The sequence below is a fragment of the Watersipora subatra genome, chromosome 8, assembly GCF_963576615.1.
Source record: "Watersipora subatra chromosome 8, tzWatSuba1.1, whole genome shotgun sequence".
NCBI lineage: Eukaryota > Metazoa > Bryozoa > Gymnolaemata > Cheilostomatida > Watersiporidae > Watersipora > Watersipora subatra.
In genome coordinates this window covers 58,251,212-58,278,066 of record NC_088715.1, presented here as the reverse complement: position 1 = coordinate 58,278,066, position 26,855 = coordinate 58,251,212, and the positions used below count along the sequence as shown (strand labels likewise).

Sequence of the window (26,855 nt, the reverse complement as noted above, 5' to 3'; positions counted from 1 at the left end):
GGAAAAATCCTATAAACACCAACCAATGTCTGTCTCTTCATGTCAAACAATGGCTCATTCCAAAGCCAAGACTCTGATGTATTGGAATATATAATAAAACAATTATGTAATTTATGTGCTTTAAAGATTATTATTACTTTTTATTGATAAGACAATTTTAGTTACTCATTTTAGCTAATTTTGTGAATCATGTCTATGTAACGCCTTTGGGCGTATAGAACAGATTTGAATATATATATATCGCCCATCTTTCTTCAGTATTTCATTGTGAACCTGTCTTAAATCTATCTCCCAGTGTATTCGTTAAGTTCTGATGGAACCTAAAACATTCATTGCTAAGTGAGTCGGTAAAATAATTTTACAGGAGTTTTTTATTAGTAATTAATAAAGCTTGTTTTAAAAATTGATTTGATTTTTAAAAAATTATTAGCTGTACAAAGCACGCGCAGACAAAATAGCATTTCTTGTTAAACGCATTGTAGGACATACAGATTTCATCTATTGGGACAGTAGCAAAAAAATAAGGCCTTAATCTTTTGTGTTGCAAAGAATGTTTTTGTATAAACCCCAAATGGATGTTGCACGATATCTAGTAAAAATGATATTCACGGAATAAACCTATTCCTTTTAGCTAGGAACTGTTTCATTAACAACTTATCAAGTAAGCAGTACTTATTCTGATGACACTGTCTTTTTTGTAAAAAAAATGCCATTGTAAGTAGTTGTCTTGTGCTATAGTCGGAAGATCCCAGTAAGCACTAATAATAACTTTGGCTTTTGTAAAAAATATCAGCCTATTGTGTAATTGTGCATGCTTTATCATTTAACATTCACTTTGAACTTATTAAATAAAGCTCCATATTATTATCGAACTGCAGGGATTACAGCTTTGTTACTTTATTGTGACTGTACTGTATAGTGAGTTGTACTGTAAATGAGTGCATATGTATTCAGTTTTTTTCACACACCGCCATCTTGTTTCATCATGCTGCTCGGATAAGATTGAACAGTACTTCATGCATTTTTAGTTTTAAAAGATAATAAAATCATAGATCTTAGAAACTTATGGTAGTGGTATTAGGGACAAAATAAGAAAGCAATGTTGTTGTAGAATTAAAACAACAAGTAGCAAAAAATGAGCTGACATTCTCATATAAGCTTTCCAGAGTTGCCAAGCTTGCCGCTAGTTATCTTAGGGAAGAAAGTGAAAGTGATGCTAAGAAAGGAGAGTCTAAAATGAGTGAAATTGGAAGCATTGCAATAATCACTCGAGATAAAGTTGAACAAATTTAAAAATAATGCTACTTAAAAACGTTATGCTAATTTAAAGTTCGCATAATCCAAATTAGACTATCTTTCTATCTCTACCATTACCTATGCACTTTTTGTTTCCGGTATCGCCAAGGCTACACTTTAATTTGCTTATCATAAACAAAGATAGTGTGACGATTAGAATTGCTTGTATCAATTATAACTTTGTTTATTTAGTTTCTTATACATTAGTTATATTTTTAAATTTAGTTTTTCATATAGTTTTATATAATACTTTTTTTTAATTATGTTTTATTTTTTCAAGTATTTTATATTAGGAATTTGAGCTGCGAAACAAATTAAACGAAACAAAATTATTCCTATTAGAATATTTATTTTACATGTGTCTGTTTCAACATTGAAGCAGATATTTAAAAGGATTAACCCTGCATGTCAATGTCTAGCTGTATTTTTTGATACCTGCCTGTTATTCCAAAATTTACAGCAACAAAAATGCTAAAAGCCTTATACTCTTGTTTCTCAATGAATAAAGCATTATTATAATCTAATAAAAACTAAAAAATTTTGGTCAAGATATTCTAACAGCAGGCCCAGTAATTAATTTTATATTACTTATATTATTATCATGCTATATTATTTATAGCGAGTGGTGTTGCTGCGGCAGATGAAATATTAACTGGAAGGGTAGTAGTTTTAATGTTCACTTGCTGTGGGACTTCTAAACATACGACTTTAACTAGCTATAGCCCTACACCACTCTGTATGGTTACCGGATGTTTATCTATATAGATGTCAGTGTTTATATTTTCGTCTTTTTGACTTTTTGTGTACCGTATGTTTAGTTACGGCGATTAAAGTCTAGTAATGAAAAATATGTATCGTTGAGGATTTGACCTCAAAGTCTCCTGTTCTGAAGGTGACAAGCTAACCCACTGAGTTACATGGGATAAAATGGGCAGTTACTCATTATCTAGGTTGAAATACGCATAGCGACTTTGTGTTACATCACTAAAGCTTGCTCTCACAGTTCTTATTATTACATTTAGCAATACAGATACTAGTTTATTCAAATTAGCCAATAGCAACTACATTACCTCCTACTGTGTATAAGCTGTTTTAACATCTGTGCAACACTGGGCCTTCGGTTAATCATAATGTATAAATTGTAAGCATGCACAATTCGAAAGGTTTCAATAGCCAAATATAGTCGATTAATAATTGTATAATGTAATTATAGTCTGTTTGTTGTGGTGAAGAAAATTAAATGTTCATTAATTTGCATTATTAGGTTGTGAAAAGCTGATCTCTGTATGGAACTAGTTTATTGCTTTCTATTCATAAGTTTTAAATGATTACCTATAATGCCACTGCGTATTCTCCTTCTTAACAGTTCAATAGATTAATGATCAGTTAATTTCTGTCACAGAAGTCAACTTATCTCAGATCTACAGCCTAAATTATAATTAAATTTGGCAAATTATTCGTTGCCATTTTCTGGTGTATTTCTCTTATTTCCACAGAACAGTACGGATAGATTTATTATTACTGTTTTATAAATTCACTCTTTGTAACCTTTGAGGATAAAAACTAAAGGTATGGAAATCGGCCCCGCGTTGCCTCCTTCATTTCGAAAAGCAGATGAGCAAAGCTCTTCATCATTGGAATGTGAAGATGCTGCTTTTGGTCCAACGCTGCCACCAGGTTTTAGCGACCGTAAGGCTGCAGATGATGCTAGTGAATACGGGCCAGTCCTTCCAGCAACCAAACCTAGTCGAAAAAACATTGTTGGCCCAACTTTACCTCCGTCAGGCTACAAGCACCCATCTTTCAATTCAGGTATGTATTTTCAACAGCTGCAAAGCACCCAGAATATGTTTAATACTAACGACTGACATTCTCTGAACACTTCACTGCCTTTGTCAGCTCCTTAAAATTACTAGTAATGTTTGATTTACGCTGCAACTTTTTCGTAGGTTTATATAACGCTGAATTCCGAATACCTTTTTGTAGTTCTCCAGTTTTTAGGTTTTTGTCTAAGTACTATTTTTGTGTTTTCATCCTGACCGTTACTAAGCGCTAGTCAGTGAGAGTAACCTAGTGGTGTAGAACATCTGATCTGCTAAAAACGGGTCAGAGTTGAATTTCTAAAAGAAGCCACTGGTGGTGACAGAAATGACATCCGACCTTAAATTGTTCTCTGAAACTTGGCATATCTCCAGTGGTTGAGGTTCCATTTCCACTGGACTCAGACATGTCTAGCCAAGATCACAATGCCATTGTTTGTGTATCAATACTTTAAAAACACGGACAACGCCTGCTTGCAGTAAGCTAAGCAGACGTCATTCTTGATATTCGAGGGGTTGCTCACACAATCAATTTTTGCAAACATTTAGCTGGTTCAGTTAGAAAAGATGAGTGATGTAATTTTATTTCTTCTGGCAAATGTATAGATTCAATATGCTATTGAATGATCTCAAAAGACCAGCTTTAATTGATAGTTGTGTTCTCATTCAGCACCACAGGTAAAGTGTAACATGCATCACAATGTTTGTTTTTTCAGTAAAATATGATATAATCGTTCATATTGTAAAGAATTTGCCTCTGATACATCGGTGAAGATGTTTGAGGGTGCGCGCTGATTGTCATTTACTCCACCAATGTTTAAAAACAAACCCTAGTTCTATTGCGTAATGTTTAGATTTTAAATACCAACAACCCGAACTCAAGACATGCAGTTATGACTTTGGTGCATCGACATATTGCATGAAAGTTCATTGACCTTGCGAATTACTCCCAAGACAAAACTTGTGGGGTAACCTGCCAGCTCAATAATTAAACTGTTTCAGCAAAGTTCACAATGTTCTATTTTTAATAAAGACAGATTTTGTCAAAAAAACAATCAGTCACAAAATATAAAGTGTAAGATACTATTTAAGTAGTTTAGACAAAATTAATCAAATAAAAATCATTAAGGTAAGAGAAAAAGTTAACCGATTAATTAAAATCCAAGACTTGAATACATAAGTTTTAAAATAAGTCTATAACTCCCAAAAATTGTAGAACTCAGCAACTGCCTTACATTATATTGTAAAATAGCTCCACTTGCCTTGCTCTGTGTAGATCCAGTGACTGAATGCCGAACTTAGAAAAATGCTGCAGTATTTATTCTGTTTTTACTATTTATAGGAGACAAAAATAAGTCAGCGTATCATTGGCTAAAAGAAGTGTGACGTGCAAAAGATTACAACATGTTGTGAAAGATCCTGTGGAAAAATTATGAATATTAAAATCTCAAAAATAGTTACTTTTGTGGCTGTGTCTGATATTAAATTGTCATTTCTGGCTGGTCATTTTTTGCTTTGGTTTGGTCTTGATTCGGACGTTTAGGGGGTAGTCCCTGGGCACCGTCACAAGTGTGTATTTCGCTGGCTATCCTTTATTTACTGGATTTGGTCTCTCCTAACCCTTGGTCTGGTAGCTCAGGTGTTTGAAGGGACGAGTCTTGTTACCGCATATGAGATAGTGGAATTGCAGGTTATGGTAGTGTTGGCTCTCACGAAGTTGCAGCGTGTGTAATTTTCTAGCCATGGGAATGATCCTTTAGGTGTCGGATAATTAGGTTTTCATAAGTCAAGACTTCTCCGGTTGGTGATTGATTGCAGCTTGTTGTTTCAGAGGTGTAGTGCTTTCTTTTTTAAAGGCCTATGTTCAAACAGCATTTCGACGAGATTGGCAGTAAAAGCTCTTTTTTCCAAAAGCATGTTTATAATATGTACAGTAAGATACAGGAGCCGTTTGCTTGCAAGCACTGTATGGTATGACACGAAAGGCATTTGAAATTTGAGATCAACAAATTGGTGATACAAATATCCAATAATGTTATGAAAATGGTCATCAGACTGCGGTCAATGGTCATCAGACAGCGGTCAATGGTCATCAGACTGTGGTCAATGGTCATCAGACAGTGGCCAATGGTCATCAGACAGTGGTCAATGGTCATCAGGCGGTGGTCAATGGTCATCAGGCGGTGGTCAATGGTCATCAGACGGTGGTCAATGGTCATCAGACAGTGGTCAATGGTCATCAGGCGGTGGTCAATGGTCATCAGACTGGTCAATGGTCATCAGACAGTGGTCAATGATTATCAGACAGTGGTCAATGGTCATCAGGCGGTGGTCAATGGTCATCAGACTGTGGTCAATGTGAAATTAGTCATTTTAATAAAACTTCATAGAAAAAACATAGAGACTAACACTGATTATAAGATATCAATCAGTGTGGCCACACTCCTCGACGCTGACCAGCTATGGCAGCACTTCGTTGTCTGAAAATCAGTCTCAGGTTTAGAAATGATAACAACTCCAATTTGAATTTAATTTTTAGAAATTGTTTGATACTAGCTATTTTATATTTGGTTTTCTGTGTTGATGAAAATATGAAGATGGCCAAGCGACTTCATGGGTTTTACGTCGGCTACTAATAATATAATTAAATATAATATAGTTGAATAATTGTGTACCTTTGAAGCTCATCTTATTTTGTTCTATCTAGATAGCTCTGAGGATGAGCTTATAGGTCCTTCCATACATCTAGCTGCTCCTGCCAATGCACAGTATGACGCTGCCGAGGAATTCGCTGCTAGAAATAGAAGTCTGGAAGCCGAGCGGAAAAGAAAAGAGGTCAGTCTAAAGATCTTCTATTAGTTTTTCCTACCTTGCTGCCAGATGTACCTTGCTGCCAGATGTACCTTGCTGCCAGATGTGCCTTGCAGCTAGATGTACCTTGCTGTCAGGTGTACCTTGCTGCCAGATGAACCTTGCTGCCAGAAGTACCATAGTTGTTCCAGATACACTCTGGCACTAATACTGATAGCTGGTTGAAGCACAGGAGCAGTTGTGGTTGGATGCTCTTCCTAACACCACAAATAGTCCGTGTTTGACTCGAACTACTGCTCTATCGATCTCAAATCTGCACCCTAACCACTTGACAATGTCTGCTCCAAGCGCTGCTGTCTAGGAATATTTTAGTAAATCAAATTTGGTTGAGGACGTTTGGATGTCTTTCCTACACCACACTAATTATCCTTGTGCGATTCAAACCCTGAACCACTGATTCAAACCTACTGAACACTCCACCATGACTCCTTGATAGGGCACTCTGATAAGCGATCCTAATAAAATGTTGACTTGCATATATACTGTATATACTAGATGAATACCCGGCGTTGCTTGGGTAATAAAAGTCTTTACACAGAAAATTGATTTGTATTTAACATATAACAACAGTTACCATTCTAACTTTCAAACTTCATATCATGGGAAAAGTGTTTTGTAAAGTTTAAATGAATTAGAAGAAAAAATAAAACAACTGTAAAAGTTTTCAAACTGTCAAAAAACTACAACTTTCAATCTTCATATCATGAAGAAAATATGTAAATGTGAAATAGTTAGCAAGTAATAGCTAAATTAAGTGCTGGTGCTACGATTACAATTATTAAAGATGATTTGACACTGATACAATTAATATGAACTGAGAACCCAAATTAAAAATCCTGAATATGTTGAATTAATAATAACAATTCGTGCATAGAAGTGTGTGTGTATAAAAAATACTGTTACAGCAGAAGCTACATTATCCATCAAAACTTTGAATACGACAATACTGGTACCTCTCGACACTAGAACAAATGTAAAAATGAGATGTCGGGCTCTCTTTCTCTGGTACTTTGGCTGGCCAAACGGAGAGAGAATGTATTATTATGCTATTCCTACTCGAGGTAATACAATTATCCGCTGGAAAAGTATTAACCTTTACTGCGATTTAGCAATTTAACTTTATGACAAACTTAAAATAGAAAACATGAAAAAGCGTCATGTTTCATAGAGTTATTAGAGTCCATAGAGTTTCAATTAATACATCATTTAGCGTGTGCATTTGAGAAAAGTGTATACGGTGTGTGATAAGAACAATAGAATACTAAGGACTGCATATCTCAGTGGTTAAATTCGTAGTTTTGAAATTAATGGTTGTGAGTTTAAATCCAGCACGCAGCGAGCTTTCAATTACATGATTTCAATAGCTATAGCTGGACAGGCAGTCATCCAAACTAACGACGACAGACAGCGATAAACTTTGAGCTTTATAGATAACATATACATCAACTACAGTTACTGTTTGAGAGCTCTATTGTTTCCTAAGAAGCACAGGTTATATTTTTAAACCCATAAGATATTTTATGAATGACTTGAGAGAGTAACAATGCAGTGTGTCTCTCGGGTTCTCACGCTTACTGATCTTCCCTCTCTATCTCGCACTTGCTAGTCTATTGAGAAACTGGTGAACTCCAGGGGAGGTAATTCTCTGTTTGTTTATAAGTTGCAATGCTGTGAGGGTAGTCGGTTTCTACCGAAGAGCTTAGATAGATTCTAATATGTGATATAAAATGTTTGCGTATAAAATTTTAGAATGAGGTGAACAAAGATTTAGGAGGGCGAGAGGAGTGGATGACGTCCCTTCCCACAATTAGTCTAGCTCAGGATATAGGGCTAACGGCAAGAACATTCAGGAATAAAGCTGCACCACAGCAGGACAGTTCATGGACCAAGGCTCCCTCCGATAAACAGGTTGAAATAGAACACTCGGAAGTAGTATGATACTGTTTCTGACTTTGTATGGCATTGTTGTCAAAAGAAAGAGTTGTCTTCTCGTGAAATTGGTATCGCTAAACTTCCTGGTTAGAAATTATTATTGAAATTTTTCGTTTGCTCTGATAAACAGCTTCTTTTCATTGTTGCCGCATTTCCGATCAGTTGTTGGAAGTTAATTAGCTGTAACAATTTTGAGTTAATTATAATTTGTTTTAAATATATTAATTACAAAATATCTACCGGTATTACTTGAAAGTTTTGTAAAAAATATTATCACATCACATTCTAGTAGATTTTATCAAAAAGTATGAATATTTTTTTTATCATTTGAGATTTTGTCTGTTGTTTCAGGTGATCTGACTGCCAGGATGTTTTGAGATTAAAATTGGCAAAACTTGATCGCTGTTATAATGCTCAGTAGAAAAGGAATTGCCCCGACTTCTCCCAAAATGACCTCAATAGTTACGTGGCTGCAAATTCTTCTCGTTATTGGCATCATCTACTACGTTCAAGTCATGGTGTTACGCGTCTCTATTGACATATGTTATTTTGTATTTGCTCATAATTGTTGAAATAAAACTTCAAATATAGCCTCACACACATTTCTATAGATGTCTCAAATGATTTAAAAATAGGTTGGTGGAAATTTGTCTCTTTTTTTCTCTTAAGATTGTGTAAACACATGAGTAACTGGTGCTGATAAGCTCGTATCTATCAGTTGTGAACTGAGAGCGAGACGGTTGACGATATGATTAGGCACGTCTTTCACATTCGAGTATTTTATCTGCGATCAAGTTTTGTCGATTTTAATTTTAAAAAATCCTGGCAGTCAGATCACCTGAAGCAGCTAACAAAATTTCAAATAATAGCATATTATCTTTACTTTCTAATAAAATATACTAGACTTTGATGTGATCATACATTTAACAGCCATCAATGGATAGTACCATATAATGAGCAGGAATATGGTGTATGGTAGGGTTGCCTATTGTCATACAGATCAAGTTATACAGAACTCTTGAGGAATGAGATTACATCAGATCTCTTCTTAGATTCTCTGTTATATTTTAGGATGATGACAGGAAGGAGGCAGTAAAACAACCAGAAAAACGTCGATATGAAAACATAGCGGGCAGCAGACGTGATAAGGAGATTGCCGACAAGCTCAGCAAATTCAATGTAAGAGTAAAATGTTGGAACGGCCTGTGCATACTTATTTACGCGTCTCCTCATTTCTCTTGTTTGACTAAATGACAAAAACTGTTAAAGAAACTTGTCTTGTCATGAAACAGATTTGGATGACTCGTTATTTGTTTTTGCTTATCTAGTAAGTTCTAGCATTATATAATATATATTTATTATTTGTAGTTTGTTAATAAACATTTTAACGACCAACTACATGGGCACAGAGCACACAACCATTGTTCTAAACAAATGCAAAACAACGGAAAAACAAAGATAGGCATTAAGAAATAATTATTTATATTATAAAGTATGTAATTGTTTAGTACTTACGTAGCTAATAGTTTTTGTGCTGGCAATAAAAACACGTTGCATTCATTATATCCTACCAGCTGTGATGTGGAGTGTGCGTGGACCATTTATGTACATCACTGACTTTAGGTTTATAGCTGTACATAGGAACTGCCTGAATAATATTACATTACATGCAAACTCCTAGCATGCATGGTAAATTTAAATAGTGGATAGACACTGTGTAGAATAGACATCCATATAAACTGTCTATCTTATAAAGGTAGCTGTCTGGATACGGAAATTATTACAATCTGACAAATGAGGTGTTACTTGAATTTGTTTTGCTTAACTTTTAAATATTTTCTTTATGCATTTTCAGTTGTATTGTTTACATTTCAGGACTCCGAGAGACAAGAGTCATTATATGACATGCACCAGAAGAAGCTGAAAAAGGAAATGGTAATGTGTCAGCTTAAATTTCTGTGTGTGTGCGTGCGGGTGTTATTTTATCAATTGGTAAACAAATAACATGAAGCGAAAAATAATTATAGTTACAATATTTATTAAATAGAAAAAATATAAATGCAAGCCAAATTCCTACATATTAAAGTACGATTAGGCCCAGATGTGCAGTAGCACTGCATCTCATCGAGGCGCTAAGCCCACAGAAGTGGATGGCTATGAAGACAACCATTTCATTCACCAATTCACCAAAATTAGAAAAGTAGACCAGTCTTTAACAAGACCAGGTCTAACAACTTGCTCTTAATATCTTTTAAAGCTACGAAGTGTTGAAATTTCACATAAGTTTGTTGGGAGACTGTTCCATGTGCCAATCAATACCATCACAGCCAATACCTTTCCATCTAATACCTTTACAGTCAATACTTTTACAGCCAATACCTTTACATTCAATACCTTTACATTCAATACTTTTACATTCAATACCTTTACATCCAATATCTTTACAGCCAATATATTTACAACTATTACCTTTACAGCCAATACCTTTACAGCCTATACCTTTACAGCCAATATCTGTACAGCTATTACCTTTACAGCTAATACCTTTACAGCCAATACCTTTACAGTCAATATCTTTACAGCCAATATCTTTACAGCTATTACCTTTACAGCCAATATCTTTACAGCCAATATCTTTACAGCTATTACCTTTACAGCTATTACCTTTACAGCCAATATCTTTACAGCCAATACCTTTACAGCCAATATCTTTACAGCCAATATCTTTACAGCTATTACCTTTACAGCCAATACCTTTACAGCCAATATCTTTACAGCTATTACCTTTACAGCCAATACCTTTACAGCCAATATCTTTACAGCTATTACCTTTACAGCCAATACCTTTACAGCCAATATCTTTACAGCTATTACCTTTACAGCCAATACCTTTACAGCCAATATCTTTACAGCTTTAACTTTTATGGTGGTATAATTGATTGCCAGCATGTAAAATAAAAAGTCTTACTTTTACAATAAAATTTACGAGGGAGTGAATATCCAACTTAATATTTAATTTTTTTTGTTTTAGTTGTGCATATATTTTCAATATAGTAAATATTTGTCGTCTTTATGTTGCTGTCATACTAAAATACGGGTTACCTTGGCTTAATCATTACAGTTAACCGACACAAGAGCTTTGTTGGTTTCTATTCGTTTGTCTTTGAGCTTCACATTTCCCAAGTGACTTGGTTCAACACGCTTTCCTATTTATTTGTACGCAGAAAAGCAGACTGGTTTTATGACTTGCTGTGTTCAGCTGAAAATGCGCTAAGTAGCTTGAACATAAAATTAATTAGTGTCACTCTACTTTCGCTATCCATTAGAAGTTATCTTTTCTTCATCTTGTAGAAAAAGTCAAAGGCCAAGGGAGAAAAGGCTCAGAGAGTTCCATTCTCCCGTGAAACTGATTTGGAAGTTAACAAGTTCGATGAAGCACAAAGGAAAAGTGTTCTAAAAAAGGCAGCGCTATTGGATACAAGGTTTGGCCATGGAAGTCAGAAATATGAATGAGGCTGTGATGGTAGGTACAGCATGCGTTGGAGTTGTTTGTCTCCGAAAACATTCATTCTGTGTCGGAGAATGGCTATCAACCTGTGTAGAAATTTGTATTTCTAGATTTTTGAATATGCTGTGTATTTCTATAGAGAAATATACTAAAATTATTTTTCTGTTTGTTTTTGTAAATATTTTTAATTTCTTAGCAAACGATTATGTATGATTTGATGTTTGTTTTTATTTTTCCACATTTTATGCAGTCTTGTATATTGCTAAAGGTTTTCTGATTATAAAAAGCCACTGTAAATAGGTCACAATCTATGGCTCAAGCTAACAAAACCTTGTTGATTTGCTTTCTCTTTGTGAATATTATTATATTTTGGGTGTTCGGTAAAAAGCAGTGTACAGTGTAACATATCTATGGACACCTGTTTCTGATTGTCATCAGTTTTAGTGTCGTTGCTATGCGAGTATTATTATGGAACATTTCTGTTTATATTGTCTTATTATACATAAAACAAAGGTAAATATACTACATGCAAGCCTAGCTTCTAGTACTTCACTATCAAGCACTAAAGGCCTAGCCTGCTGTTTACCGAGGCAAAATCTCTATTGACATTTGAGTTGTTTATTGACCAAGGGTGGCCATTGTTGCTCACCTCATACTGTCTCAGCAACCCTGATCAATAAAGTACAAAAGAGCTTCATTGTCATCCTTCGACAGCTCTCTTCAAACCTTCTCATATTCTGACGTCATCAGCTATTTCATCCGTAAGAATTGGTCTTCGTTTCACTCGTGAATCCTGCGACTTTCGCCTCTGCATCAATTCTAGATAGTTTTGTTGAAGCCTCCAAAGACCCCAAAGTTCTATAGTCGGTTGTTGGATATTTTGGTAGCAGAAAATACTATGAATACATGATGAACGACAGGTCTCACGGTAAGATGTCTATGGTTAACTCTACATGTAGTCAGTTCTTATTCAGGGTACAGGAGTGAGTCGGTTTGCTTTTAGATATGTCAACAGATAATGTCACGTTTTCCAGGGCAGCTCTACTTGTTTCACATGTGGCAATCTTTCATTGTTTTATTTTACTTGTTATTTAACTGGTGCTTTTCAGCAACTAATAAACATCCAGTCAATATCCTGATTTGAATAAACATCCTTATTCTATCCTTCAATTGAACTGCACATAAAATACTTTTCTCATGATATGAAGTGTAAAAGTTAGAATGGTGAATGTTGTTATACATGTTAAAAAAGGTAAATCTTTTGTCCAAAGACTTTTTATTACTCGGGCAATGACTGGCATTCAGCTAGGATACTATCCATATTCTATTAATTATTTTTCTCAGACTGGTAGGTTGTGACACCAAGTTTTTAATAGTTTTAAGCTGTGTTTATACTAACAGTTTTTGAATTGTGCTTCTGAAAAAGAGTTTTTAATTATGTAAAGCCAAATTTCTATGTTGTTTTCTTGATGGTTGTAAAACTTGGTTGCTATGAAGAACAAAGTCAACAAAAATGGATAAACAAGCAAAATAACTAAATTAAAATGTCTCAGGGAGAAAACGGGTTTGAGGACATGCTCCATGCATTCCTATTAGAAGGAGTTCAGGAGTTGAGTTGCTTGGGTCAGTCGGCTTGGCTCTACATTCAGTGTGCCCAAAGTGTCACACACTTTTTATCAAACCTACAGTCAGCTTGGCTCTACATTCAGTGTGCCCAAAGTGTCACACACTTTTTATCAAACCTAATAACTTTGTTTGTCTTTCAAACCTGTCTTTTTGTCTCTCATTTCCTTAACTTCTCACTACTTTTTTTCTTGTAACCGTTTCATGGTCTTTTACACCAACTCCCCTTCAGCTTGATTACAAAAACACAGTGCATAGCAGGATTTGTACCTTGTGCATTATCCTGTCATGGAGATTTACATGTAAACTTTCTGATTATTTCCGTGTAGGGTGTGTCTTAAATAGAGATCAGTTGAGATAACTTAGAATGTGATAATTCTCTGGTTATTTTAGTATATGCGGTGTCTTACAGGGAGTCCAGTCGAGATAACATACAATATGTTAATTATTTGGTTATTTTAGTATATGGTACATCCTACAAAGAATCTAGTCAAGATAACTTAAAGAAAAAGCTGGCTGCAACAGCATCGAAGCGGAGTATGTATGGCTTCTCTTTGCCAGGGGTAAGTTTAAGCGTAAGAACTCCTGTAAAATATTCGTTATCGTTTCCGGTCCTATTTCTACATGCTGCAAAATACAATATAATTTGTTATGAACTTACCATAACAAAAGGCAGCTTTATCACTTTTAACCTATCGAGTGTTGGTTAGTCTAAAGTTGCCCTGAATTCTCAGATACGTACTAATAGATACCTTAACAATGAACTTACACAAAATTTGAGTAGATTTTATAAGAAAGCATCGAGATTTTTTATCATTTGCAATCGTTTTTGATATGTGAGGTAATCTATCTACCAGGATGTTTCAAGATTAAAATTGAAAAAAACTTGACCGCTGTTAAACCGTCCAGATCAAGCGAAAGAGGGATTATGACTAGAGATGCCCCGATTCTAACTTCACCAGCCGATTCAGATACCGATCCGATATACCGATTCTTATTGAAAAATAATCCGATTCAGATACCGATTCAGATCTTTTGTGTTGCATAGATAATTGTTAATTTTATTACACAAATATAATGCAAAGAAAATATAAATATGGATGCATTTATTTGTTTGTATTTATGGAAAAAAATATACATGTATATTAAATTCACATACTGACATACCGTGCATCTAGTAACAAAACAGTCCATGTTGTGTGAATATGGGTAGTAAGGGCGATGCGTCTGGATCAATAATTAATAAGAGTGAATAGTGCGGCCAACTTTATTTCGGATCATAACCGGAAGTCCGTATTCTCTAGAAGTCATATTCCTTGACTCGATAGAATAACCAAGTTATACAACATCCCCCTTTCTAAGCGGGTAACCATCTGAACTAAATGAATCGCACAGGCACTTTTGGGGAAAACTAGACACAGAGGCTAAAGTAAGCGTACGACTTGAAAGCTTATAAAGTAAGTATACAATTTGAACAAATAGTACTAAAGTAAACAGTAAAATGAGAGTCTTAGTTAAGGTTGTGTTAATTGCTATCCTCAAGTATTAGGAGTCAGCTATCTTTGAAGAAAGTTAAGTGGTCGGTAGCATGTAGCATTGATTGTCTTTAGAATGCATGTCCATATTAATAGAGCTGGTAATCCTCTAGTCTTTTAGGTATTCTTCGCTCTCTAGCTAGAGCATAACCTCTACCTGATCTAGGATAACTGGCGGAGTGAGTTAGATGCAAACTCGTGCCCTCTGCGCTATCCAGATCAGGTGCCTGCAGTCCTGAAGAGTCGGCCTCAATGTTAATCATAGGACCTGGCACCTCTGTACTCTCAGGACCCGGCAGAGAAGCTTTAGGTGATGGCACCTCGGGGCTCTCTTCCCGGACAGACACCAGAGCACTCCTGTTTCTTCTGATTGTCCCCTTAGCAGTTTGCACATTGTAAGAACGTGGAGCAATGTTACTTAGTACTGTGCCTTCCCGTTTCATGTCCTTAACATAAACTGATGAGCCAGGCTTGAGCTCCGGTAACTGGTGTGCTCTGTGTCTTCTGTTGTAGTTCGTCATGGTCCTTTCTCTTATTTCCTTCTCTTTGTCAACTACTGATTCAGTGCCCCTCTGCAGAGAACATTGAGCAGGAAGGATCGGCAGAGTAGTTCTGAGAAGTCGGCCCATCAAGAGCTCCGATGGAGTAAAGCCATTCTCTAAGGGTGTAGCTTTGTAGATCATTAAGCTCAAATAGGGATCTGCTGATTTCATCCACATTCTCTTTACAGTGCCAACAGCTCTCTCAGCTTCTCCGTTTGACTTAGGATAGCGTGGAGAGCTAGTAATATGCTGAAAGCCATAAAAACGAGAGAACTCATAAAATTCTTTTGAGCTAAACTGGGGACCGTTATCAGATATCATGACTTGTGGAATGCCATGCGCTGAAAAAATAGCCTTAAGTTTGTCTATGACAGTAAGAGTCCCCATTGAGTCCAATCGTCTGACCTCTATATAGCGACTATAATAGTCCACAACCAATAGATATTGTTGTTTCTTAAACTCAAATATGTCTGTTCCCAGTCTCGACCAAGCAATGTCAGGAAACGTTGAATGATTGAGAGGCTCAACAGGAGTGGGTGAGTTGATCTTGCATTGGCGGCAGCTTTGTACCATTTCTTTTATCTGAGCTGACATTCCTGGCCACCAAACAGATCTCCTGGCTCTTCCCAGACATTTTGTAATGCCCTGGTGAGCCTGGTGAATCTGATCCAAAACCTCTAGCCGCATCTCGATGGGAATAACAATCCGTTGATTATATAACAGTAAGCCATCAACCTCCGTGAAGTGTCCCTTCTCGTCCCAGTACGGGTGTAACGCCGTGTTGGCGTCTGTCTTGTAAGTGGACCATCCTAGTCTCATTGACTTCAGAACCTCCTGACAAATAGTGTCAATACGCTGTGCTTCTTTGATCTTGCTAATCTGTGGATCTTCCATTACTATAGGTGTAGTACAGATATTCAGTTCCGAGACAAAGGCAAGATCTACAACAGAAGGTTCCTCAACAGGTGCCCTAGATAGAGCGTCAGAGAGATGATTCTGACTGCCTCGAACATACTCAACTTTGGGAGCATATCGCATCAATCTGAGACGCATTCTCAAAACTCTGGCTGGCACCTGATCCAGGTCTTTCACATTCATAAGCTGAACGAGCGGCTTGTGGTCAGTTTCCACAGTAAAAACTAGACCTCTCAAGAACTGATCTAACTTGTCGCAAGCCCAAGCCATCGCGAGGGCCTCCTTCTCAATCACTGCATAGTTTCTTTCGACGTCAGTAAGAGATCTAGATGCATAATAAACTGGCCTCCTTGTTCCATCCTTTTGAATCTGGAACATGGTGGCCCCGATTCCGTATTGGCTAGCATCAGTAGTTACAATGGTTTGTAGTGAACAGTCATAATGAGACATGACTGCTGTTGAGGTGAGGACCTTTTTAGTCTCCTGGAAAGCTTCTTCTTGTGGGAGTCCCCAGACCCATGTCTAGCTCTCTTTCAACAATTCCCTCATTGGTGCATTGATTGATGAAAGATGAGGTATAAAGCGAGCTAGCTGATTGAGCATTCCATTTAATCTTCTTAGCTCAGTCTTGTTAGTCGGCGCTGGATACTCTTGTATGGCCTTTATCTTAGCAGGATCTGCGCTCACTCCTCCAGCATCAATTATGTGACCAAGAAACTTTACAGAAGTCTTGCCGATGTCACATTTTGCTTCATTGAGGGTGAGCCCTGCGTGTTCCAACCTAGCTAACACCAAGCGCAGAGTTCTGTCATGACTCTCGGCGTCAGCACCGTGAACTAAGATGTCATCCATGTGACATATAACATTATCTATGCCCGTTAGTAACCCTGACATGGCTCAGGAGAATATTTCAGGAGCACTGGAGATTCCAAAAGGTAATCTGTTATAACAGTACCGGCCAAACGGTGTCAAAAACGTTGTGAGCTTTCTGGAGCTTTCATCTAGACATATCTGCCAAAACCCACTGTTGGCATCAAGTTTTGAAAATACTTTGCTGTTTCCTAAGAGAGCTATGCTATCATCAACTGCTGGCATAGGAAAGATTTCTCTTCTAACAGCTCTGTTTAGGCCAGTTAGGTCCACACAGATTCGTACTTCGCCTGAAGGTTTTAAAACTGGCACCATGCCACTGCACCAGTCAGTGGCCTCAGTCATAGGGGATATCACTCCTTGGTGTACCATCTCCTCAAGCTTTAGCCTAGCTTTTTCTCTTAGAGGCAGTGGTACCTTCCTTGGTGTGAATATACAGACTGGTTTGCTCTCATGTTGAAGTGAGATTTTGTAACAATAACCTTTTAGAAGTCCAAGCCCTCTAAACAGATTTGGAAAATCAGCTCGAATTTCCTTTGTCACTTCCAGTTGGTCTTTGATGTGACAAGTGACCAGCTCTAGCCTCTCACAGGCATGTCTACTCAGAAGCGAAACTGGTTGGTCTTTGATGACGTATGCTGTTTCTGTTATAGATCTTTCCTTGTAAGTCAGCCGAGCCTTCAGGGTACCTAGAACAGGAAGCCGTTTGCGACCTGGTCCTAGTAAAGTAACATGTGATTTCTCCAGTTGTTGGTCTTTTAGCCATGCCTCTTGATCACCAATAATGGTACCATCGGCACCAGTGTCTAGTTTGAATTTGGTTTTATTTCCATTAACATCTACTTCAGCCATCCAGGTCTTCTCTGTAATTTGATTTATACAGAGTTCTCCAGTAAACAAGAACTCCTGATCAATCTCTGCAGAAGCTTCATGTATTGCTCTACTCCTACACATAGCCTGCCAGTGACCAAGCTTGCCACAGTTTCTGCATTTCGCCTCTTTAGCAGGACAATCTCTTTTAGCATGAGATTGCTTCCCACATCGATAGCATTGGCTTTGGTATGTGTTGGTGCTGAGTGGAGCAACTCGAGGCTGTTGCTGTTGTGTTTGTGAAGTGTGCTGGTTATAGTCTCTTTGTCTCATTGGTTGGCTAGGCCTCTGTCCTTGTGACGCAATACTTGACCTCTTTACTACAGCATCTATTGCCCCAGGACCTGCGCTTTTTGCCACCGATTGCATGACAGCCGACGTAACCTCATTGCTCCTGCAAACCCTAACTGCTTCAGCTAGTGTCAAATTGTTGCCTTGAGAAATTAGTTTCTTTCTTACATTGTCATCTACAATACCTAGCACTATGCGATCTCTCAACATCTCGTCTAGTGGAGCAACACCCCCTGTAGTTGCAGGACGGTAGTTGTATGCACATTTGTCTGCCAACGAACGTAAGTCAGCATAAAAAGCATCAAATGGCTCATTAGGTAGTTGATTTCGCACATTAAATTTGTAACGCTCATGCACAATGTTTCTGTCGCCTATACAATACTGTTCAAGAATATCTAATATAGTGTTGAGTGACTGGTCTGTTGTGTATTTATCGCTATTTTCAACTACTCTAGCAGCATTGTCACCAATTGTATATAATAGCAGAGCACGCTGGTAATCTTCCTTCTCTTCTGAAAGCCTAGACAAAATGTAATATGATTGCCACCTGCTCTTAAAACGTCTAAAGTTAAGCTCACGTTCACAATCAAGAACGATTTCACCAGGAGGCTCAATTCTAGGAGCATTTCGTTGTACGATAACGGTTTGTGGTTGTTGGGCGTCTTCTTCATCTCCCATTTCACAAATATATCGCTGCCACCATGTGTGAATATGGGTAGTAAGGGCGATGCGTCTGGATCAATAATTAATAAGAGTGAATAGTGCGGCCAACTTTATTTCGGATCCCAACCGGAAGTCCGTATTCTCTAGAAGTCATATTCCTTGACTCGATAGAATAACCAAGTTATACAACACATGTTTCTTGTAATCTGCTATTAATAATGGTAATTACTGTTAGTGGTACATCTTTCTCTGTGATAATGAAGTCTGTCTTCTACTGCTGAACGAACTGATGCACCGGTACAAGTTTAGAGCAAATAAACGTTTATCTAAATTACCGTTAGTGATTCAATTATCTCAGTGAGACGTCCTTATCTTCCATCACTAGCGATGTAGCCAGTCGTACTGAAGAAGGATTCACTTGCTGATGATGGAGGACAGGCTAAATGGAGGATGATGGAGGACAGGCTAAATACCGATAAGCCACTCAGGTTATTTTATGCGATGCAAACGATACATCATATCATCAGGATCAAGAGAGATACGTAAATAACTTTATGCATGGACTGCTCAAATTACTTTCGTAATGCTAGTACATAGAAATGTTACACCGCACGCACGCATTCTTGTTTCCATCATTGGTCTCTTGTTCGTGATTGGCTGCAATAAATCATATCGCTGTAATTGGGAAACACCGCACTTGTTGATTACGTCCTGTCTAAAGCCAAAAGATTCCTCAGCTGTGTTGACGTTTATCAGGCTATAGACATGAAATAGATTGTGTGACAGGCTTGGAATTCATTAGGTGAAAGTAAGGAACTTGCAGCTGATGGTTTTTGATTAGTGCAGCAGGCTAAAATACGGTTTTCTGCTAAATAGTTGAACTGCAAAAAGTATCTGAAGTTTCCGATTCTTTTAAGAAAAGATCGGCCGATACCGATTCAGATACTTAACACCCATATCGGCACCGATACCGATTCCGATATTGAAATCGGGGCAACTTTAATTATGATGTCTAGAGTTGCAAAAAGACCGACAGAATAAAGACACTTGGTGCTGCAACTTGAACACAACAGACGATATTAAATATAGCAACGATAGCAACTAGTGTCATCATTTTGCCGGTATTTTTCTGCTGAGGGTTTTAACCGCAATGAAGTTTTGTCGATTTTAATCTCGAAACATCTTGGCAGTCAGATCGCCTTGACCATCAAATACAATCACAAATGGTAAAAAAATATCCATACTTTCTGAAGAAATCTACTAAAATTTTGTGTCAGTTTATTTTTAAGCGATCATAAATGGAACACAAGTCAATCCCAAGCTCTTATGACTAACTGCACAAACTTATTGTCTGTAACAACATTGACATCACTAGTTAGTCAGCACTAGTTAGTCAGCAGTAGTTAGTCAGCAGTAGTTAGTCAGCACTAGTTAGTCAGCAGTAGTTAGTCAGCAGTAGTTAGTCAGAAGTAGTTAGTCAGCAGTAGTTAGTTGGCAATAGTTAGTCAGCAGTAGTTAGTCAGCAGTAGTCAGTCAGCACTAGCTAGTCAGCAGTAGTTAGTCGGCAATAGTTAGTCAGCAGTAGTTAGTCAGCACTAGTTAGTCAGCAGTAGTTAGTCAGCACTAGCTAGTCAGCAGTAGTTAGTCGGCAGTAGTTAGTCAATGGTAGTTGGCCAACACTATTTAATCAGCAGTAGTTAGTCAGCTGTAGTTAGTCAGCACTAGTTAGTCACCAGTAGTTAGTCAGCAGTAGTTAGTCAGCAGTAGTTAGTCAGCAGTAGTTAATCGACAGTAGTCAGTCAGCGGTAGTTAGTCGAAAGTAGTCAGTCGGCGGTAGTCAGTCGGCGGTAGTTAGTTAGTAGTAGTTAGTCAGCGGTAGTTAGTCGGCAGTAGTTAGTCAGCAGTAGTTAGTCAGCACTAGTTAGTCAGTAGTAGTTAGTCAACAGTAGTTAGTCAGCAGTAGTTAGTCGACTGTAGTCAGTCGGCGGTAGTTAGTCAGTGGTAGTTAGTTGACAGTAGTCAGTCAGCGGTAGTTAGTCAGTAGTAGTTAGTCAGCGGTAGTTAGTCGGCAGTAGTTAGTCAGCAGTAGTTAGTCAGTACTAATTAGTCAGCAGTAGTTAATCAACAGTAGTCAGTTAGCAGTAGTTAGTCAATGGTAGTTAATCAACAGTAGTTAGTCAGCGTTAGTTAGTCAGCAGTAGTTAGTCAGCGAAATTTAGTCAGCGAATTGAAAACATTGAAAACAAGTATAAGAGAAATAAGACTGCAGCCAAGTAATAACATTGGGAAATGCTCTCACATGGCCAGGTCAATGTGACTGGTAGGTTTGTAGTTGGGCAGTGAGTCAGCAGAAAATTTGGAATTATGTTTTTCTTTCAGCCATGTTAGGCAGCTCCAACTGAAGACTAATAAGTAATTATGCCTTTTATAACTTGCCAGTATTGGTCACTCAAGCATGTCAAGGTAAGGTTCCTAATACACAGCAGATAAGAATGCTAGCACAGACTCATAATGCTAGAAAGACTACACACAGGTTTATGGGCTCTTTTTATTATATGCTCTACATGACAATGTTTTATTTGACAGACAGTGGCTTCTTTCTCTCTCTTACTTGTACCGCTGCACCATCTGTATTTGAATTAAGCCTCTTTGTAAGAATGATCACAGAGTGCATGTGTGTTCAACACAAAGCATAGACCTAAGGCTGATGCATCCGATTGTTCGAGTTGCTTAACAATTGCAAAATATTTGACTGCCACTGCAGTAGACAGTGTGACAGCATAGAGAACATTTCGTAGGACGCTGTCGCTGGAGCCGATGCTGAGGAGCTGACATTGGCCTTGCTAGCTAAAGGTTTCTGTGATAAGACAACTTCTCATGGAGTGGCTCACTTATATCAAGCTTCAAGTACGGTCTTTTTGCCACGCTCTAGTTTCTCAGCTTCATGGTCATTTATTTATAGCTAGGTGGCCGTTTTAGTAAGATTTTTTGTCTAACCAACTGCTACAAATCTATGAAGTGACATAGAGAGTTAAAAATTCGCATAATTATATTTAAAAAACTTGTTGACATTTTTTTATAAAGATTAGAAACCTTTGTGCTTTTTTCATTATAGTCACTTATTCTAAGTATTAACAAAGTTTCTTAATACGTCTGCAACTGAGATGGCTTCTATTACACGAGCCTTCCTAAAGGGCTATATACGGTAGATACTAGGCCATATCAACCGTTGATTGAAGATGAGTCATTCTAATGATTGAAATGTTTCTATCATCGCAAGGCACAAGTGTTAGTACTTTTACAAGTTGTGTCAAAAATCACCTCTGGCTCTGAAGCTGGTGTTCTAGATATGTTCTCTGCTAGAGCTAAGCTGTCGTAACCTCTGGTTTTCACTCACAATATCTCTATTAACTATGTCTCGTTTCAAGTAGGTATTAAACATTGTAGGTCAGTAAACCTTATATCAATATTTTTCTAAGTATTTGCACAATTATGTAAAGTGTTTTTGCATTGATCCCAAACAGCGTTCTCTGCGTGCGTAACTATGTTCTCATGTTTTTAAGGCTTGTGGTTCCAATTTATAAGGATCTACATAATCAGCACTTAGCACAATCTATATATATGGGATCTCTGTGTTTGTTTGTCTTTTTATTGTTATCCCTGTGTCCAGTAATAGCGGTTAAAATCTAGCAATGAAAAATGCGCATTGCAGAGGATTTGATCTTCAAACTATTGCTTCACAAGGCGACCAGCAAACCCATTAAGCTCTTTGGGACACAATGAATTCGTTGCGCAGATATTTATTTGGGTTAAAATACCTTAACAACCCTGTGTTACACGCAATGTCTCTCAAGTTTGCTCTCACGGCTCTTATTAGTAAGTTTAGCAATATGAATACTAGCTTACTCAACTTAGCCATTGGCAACTACATTACCTGCCAGTGTTTATAAGCTGTTTTTAATACCTGTGCAATGCCGGGCATTCATTTAGTTTACAATAAAGTATTAGCTGGATTTCCTATCATTGCTTATACAAAGTTCCATGGATTACGATTTAAAGAATCAGTGTTGTGAGAGTGGGTGGTATAATAACATTTGACTTTGCATACAAAGTAATTTAAAACATGCTACTTTCATTTGTTAAGCCTAGCAGTTTTTAGGGGAACAGGGAAATTGTTAAGGTGATAAATGCAAGAAATTAAAGTTTTAAATATGATAATAGTGCATAGTATGTACATGTAAGTTAGGTTAGTTTAAACCTACTTACTTTTCAGTTAGGGTAAGTACCACTGCATATGTTTATCAATACCTTTACCTCGGACTTCTGCATCTCCAAGACTTCTGCTCGCAAGTCTCTAAAGGCTGGTTCACACTGTATCGTTGTAATTCGGCATTATATCCCACAATACATCAGTCATCGTCTGTAATAACATTGTCCACACTTGTATAAACCCATCAGGATTTACATCAGATAGTCAACCGTGTAGTGTTCTCATTAGGCAATACATTCGCTAAAGCAATAAAATATTAGTCCTGCAGCAATAATCATGAAGGGAAATATATCCCCTTTGTCTCAGCGATGTCATCAGTCTACATGGTGAACATAAACAATGAATAATTGCCAAAAGGACAACCTAATAGAGGTCCTTTTCAAGCACCTAGTCATTTATGAAATCGGAACAATTCTGTACTAAATTACATGAAATTCCCCTTTATATGCACATTGTTTCTAATCTTACAAGTTTCTAATCTTAATGAAGCAACTAGATGAAAGTGTGGCATTGCACGAGTAATTAAAAGGTTTTTTCACAGAAAATTTTAATAAATATATACAACATTCACCATTCTAAATTTTTAGTGAAGTTGTTTCATTTCTATGTGTGCTATAAGTTGAATTAATTTTATGCTATACATACATATATTTATAGCATTTTGGAGAAGTCTGGGCTCATATTTTTCTTCTAGTAAAGTTTTTATTTTAGTAAAGTATTTACAAGTAGTTCCAGAGTGCTAGATGAAGTGTGGGTATTTTAACCAATTGCCATTTAAGATTAGTATGTGTAGTATGTGCACAATTATTCCATAGTGTGGCAAGTAGGCGGTGGGGCATAGTATATGGTACGAAGTGCGATGCACCAGTGTGAAGTGTTTTTTATTTATTTTTAAAACATTATCGATTCTACTAGACATACAAACAACAGATAAACACTCACATTTATGTTTATTATATTTATATTTATTTCTCAAAGTCTGTCGTCTTTCAGTATGTCCCGCTATAGCTATTATTAGAATAGCTGTAGCTAGACAATGCTGACGCAACATCATGGCATACCGTCATTAGAAGCCTAGCGCTTATTAGCAAGCTTATTGGAGTTTTCCATTGGCATTGTGCCAGGCTAATAGCAAGTGGCGAGCAACTCTCATTACTTCTCAATGTTTATAAGTCGATTTTTAATACTATTTTTCATTGGCGATGTGTCAGGCTAATAGCAAGTGGTAGGCAACTCTCATCACTTCTCGTTGTGCAGAAGATGATTTTTAATACCATCTTTCATTGGCAATGTGTCAGGCTAATAGCAAGTGGTAGGCAACTCTCATCACTTTTCGTTGTTCATAAGATGATTTTTAATACCCGGGCAACGCAGGGAGGCACAGCTAATATATAGATAAGTTAAACAATCATGTTTTGTAAATAATAGTTTGAGTTCCCAACTTGTAAGTTACTTCATAGATTTTTAGCAGTCATAAGAATATTGTTAAGCGTGTAATAACCTGCTAGTATTTGTCGCTTTGGCAGCTCCCATCTTGCCAATATGTTCTGTGCTTTTGAAGGTCATGGAAAGAAGGTTTTCTGGGCTGTTCTGTCTCTGCTCGCTCTTGGAGCACTAGTTTTTCACATGATAGAGCTCGTCTCGGCTTACATGAAGTTTGATAAGAGCACGGATGTGCGTGTTAACAACTCTATTAGACAGCTAAATTTTCCAGGTACTTGTTTAAAGATATCATATCAACAATTGTTGATTTACTTCTCTTAATAGAGCAGGAGTGCATCAAAAGGCTGTCAAAAAAAGTGATTTATTCCTTTTGGAGGTAGGCTATGTGATAAGAGTGGCATCTATATCAGAATTTTGAGCTGATTTCAAATATATGGTTTCTACACCTCTCAGATTGTTCATTTTTGAGTAATTTAATTAATACATTATTTTAATTAAATAAAAGTCTGTAATGTTTCATGTGCTTCTACCAACAATGTAATAATGAAAATGGCATATAGATACTAAATAATTAGCAATAACCTAAGTTGGAATCAATTCTGATAACATTGAAATATTTATTTTTCAAATATTATAATATTAGAATCGTATTATATAATATTATGTATTCCCAGTTTGGTTAATATTGTGGCAGCTTTACAGTTTGTCCTTGTTATTCCGCAACTCATATATCATTAAAGATCTGTAAAACAAAATGGAAAGTATTTTTAAAGACTCAAACCATGTATACAACATTTTAGTATAAATATATTCATCATTAATGCTTATTATGTTGAACCGTTTACTTTATTATGCAAGTGAAGTCGCAATTAGTCAGTCTTTTATACGGTGTGACACATAATTATGTATTCTAATCAAACATGAAGTGCATCTTTGATTACAACACCACTCGAATACTAACGTTCTAATTCACAGTCATCTGAGCCTTCTGCATCACTACTTTCATCTCCATCCTCTTTATTTCTATTGCTACAGCAGCTGCTTCTGCACATGTCCCTACACTTGAGATCTGTATTGTTGCACTGACAGCGACAAGACTGGCACCCAGTTTTGCATTGAAAAAACATGTCCACGAGCACATCAGGAGGTGCTGGTTGTTGTGTATTCATCTAGCTTTAAGCTCTCCATCTTCTATAAACCATCCACATTGCGGGGGGATGGAGCATTGATGATGATTTGCTTGGCTCTTCTCCATATCGCGGCCTGATAGGCAGCCTTAAATATATGGAGATTTAATTCATCTAGTGTGGGTGGTAGGTTTGGTTGTGATGTGCGAGACGGTGAGCAGAAGATCGTATACCTTGCTTCATTGATGAAATTTGTCTCTTCATCATATAATCTGCATATGAATATCTCAATAGATTATCTTATTGCACCATCAACTTTAAAATCTGTTCCCAATGATTTCAGTGTGTTACAGAATTCAAGATTGTTCTTTAGCAGCTTGAAGAAAGTTATCTTCCCGTTGAAATAGAATGCGCTTACACTGTCGCATGCACTTAGAGCATGGAGCCCGAGCAGTGCTTTGCATCGTTCGGGTGTGAGGACGGTAGACAGACAGCCTGTTTACATATCTCAACTGCTTCTAACCACAGCAGTAAATGAGTTTTTGTGATGGCAGCTCATCCACTGAAGATAGACAGCTTAGGAAAACATCTGTGTCCTGGCATTTGGCTAGAACTTTTGAGCTGGGTTTGTCTTCCATTATCTTTGCGATATGTGATAACATGGGCATATCTGCTTCCTCGTGGTCTGGTGTCAAACTATCTATTTGGCTTACAGCGATTGATCCATCAAGGTCATAGCTGATCATGTGGCATTCTTGAGAAAAAGCTGCTACAAGATCTAGTTTCTGCTTCACAGTTAACTTGCTCCATGTATCCTTTAAAAATTTCACTTGGACAGTCTTGTTTGAGCCGTCTGCTAAGAATTCAGACCTTTTTGGCACTGATTAGTTCGGACTAAACACAGCAACATCTGCCTTCCTTTCACACTTCTATGACTTCTCTCACCTCCTTTAATGCTGATATCAGGGTATGTGTCACAAACAAAATCCACACAACATGTGTGATATACGTTTGCAGTACTAACTATCCGTTGCAAACGCTGACTTGCAACCACGCCAAAAGTTGGAGGAGCTTTCAGGCTCTGAATTTCAGCCATAGCATCAACCCCAACAGCGTCAAGACTGGTTGCTGATCCTGGTTAACATAAATTGATGGTTGATCATCAACATCTTCCTCAACAGAAGCCATCAGAGCCGACTTGGCAGCCTTCAATATAGAGCCATCAGAGCTAGCCAGGGACCAGCTGACGTTGCCAAGAGAGAATGATAACACTTTTCTC

The 26,855-nt window shown here is 37.3% G+C and overlaps 2 protein-coding genes across 2 annotated transcripts in view; both read left to right on the top strand.

The window, feature by feature from the left end:
* Positions 1–2,834: 2,834 nt before the first annotated feature.
* LOC137401611 (GPALPP motifs-containing protein 1-like) lies at positions 2,835–11,665 on the top strand. The gene is made up of 6 exons (XM_068088046.1): positions 2,835–3,108; positions 5,824–5,951; positions 7,737–7,895; positions 8,991–9,098; positions 9,795–9,854; positions 11,271–11,665. Exons 1-6 carry the CDS (start codon positions 2,868–2,870, stop codon positions 11,430–11,432), a joined length of 858 nt encoding a protein of 285 aa, XP_067944147.1. The 5' UTR covers positions 2,835–2,867; the 3' UTR covers positions 11,433–11,665.
* A 1,306-nt stretch (positions 11,666–12,971) lies between these two features.
* The window catches only part of LOC137402787 (amiloride-sensitive sodium channel subunit alpha-like), a 33,472-nt gene continuing 19,588 nt past the window's right edge, over positions 12,972–26,855 (top strand). The window contains exons 1-4 of the mRNA XM_068089293.1: positions 12,972–13,050; positions 13,513–13,613; positions 21,535–21,643; positions 24,568–24,720. Of these exons, the coding sequence (XP_067945394.1) occupies positions 12,972–13,050; positions 13,513–13,613; positions 21,535–21,643; positions 24,568–24,720 (442 nt within the window). The remainder of the gene's footprint in view (positions 13,051–13,512; positions 13,614–21,534; positions 21,644–24,567; positions 24,721–26,855) is intronic.

Coding starts and splice junctions, on each gene's coding strand:
- LOC137401611 (XM_068088046.1), top strand. CDS start 2,868: ATGGAAATCGGCCCCGCGTTGCCTCCTTCATTTCGAAAAGCAGATGAG. Junction 3,109..5,823: donor GCACCCATCTTTCAATTCAG/GTATGTATTTTC, acceptor TGTTCTATCTAG/ATAGCTCTGAGGATGAGCTT. Junction 7,896..8,990: donor AGGCTCCCTCCGATAAACAG/GTTGAAATAGAA, acceptor GTTATATTTTAG/GATGATGACAGGAAGGAGGC.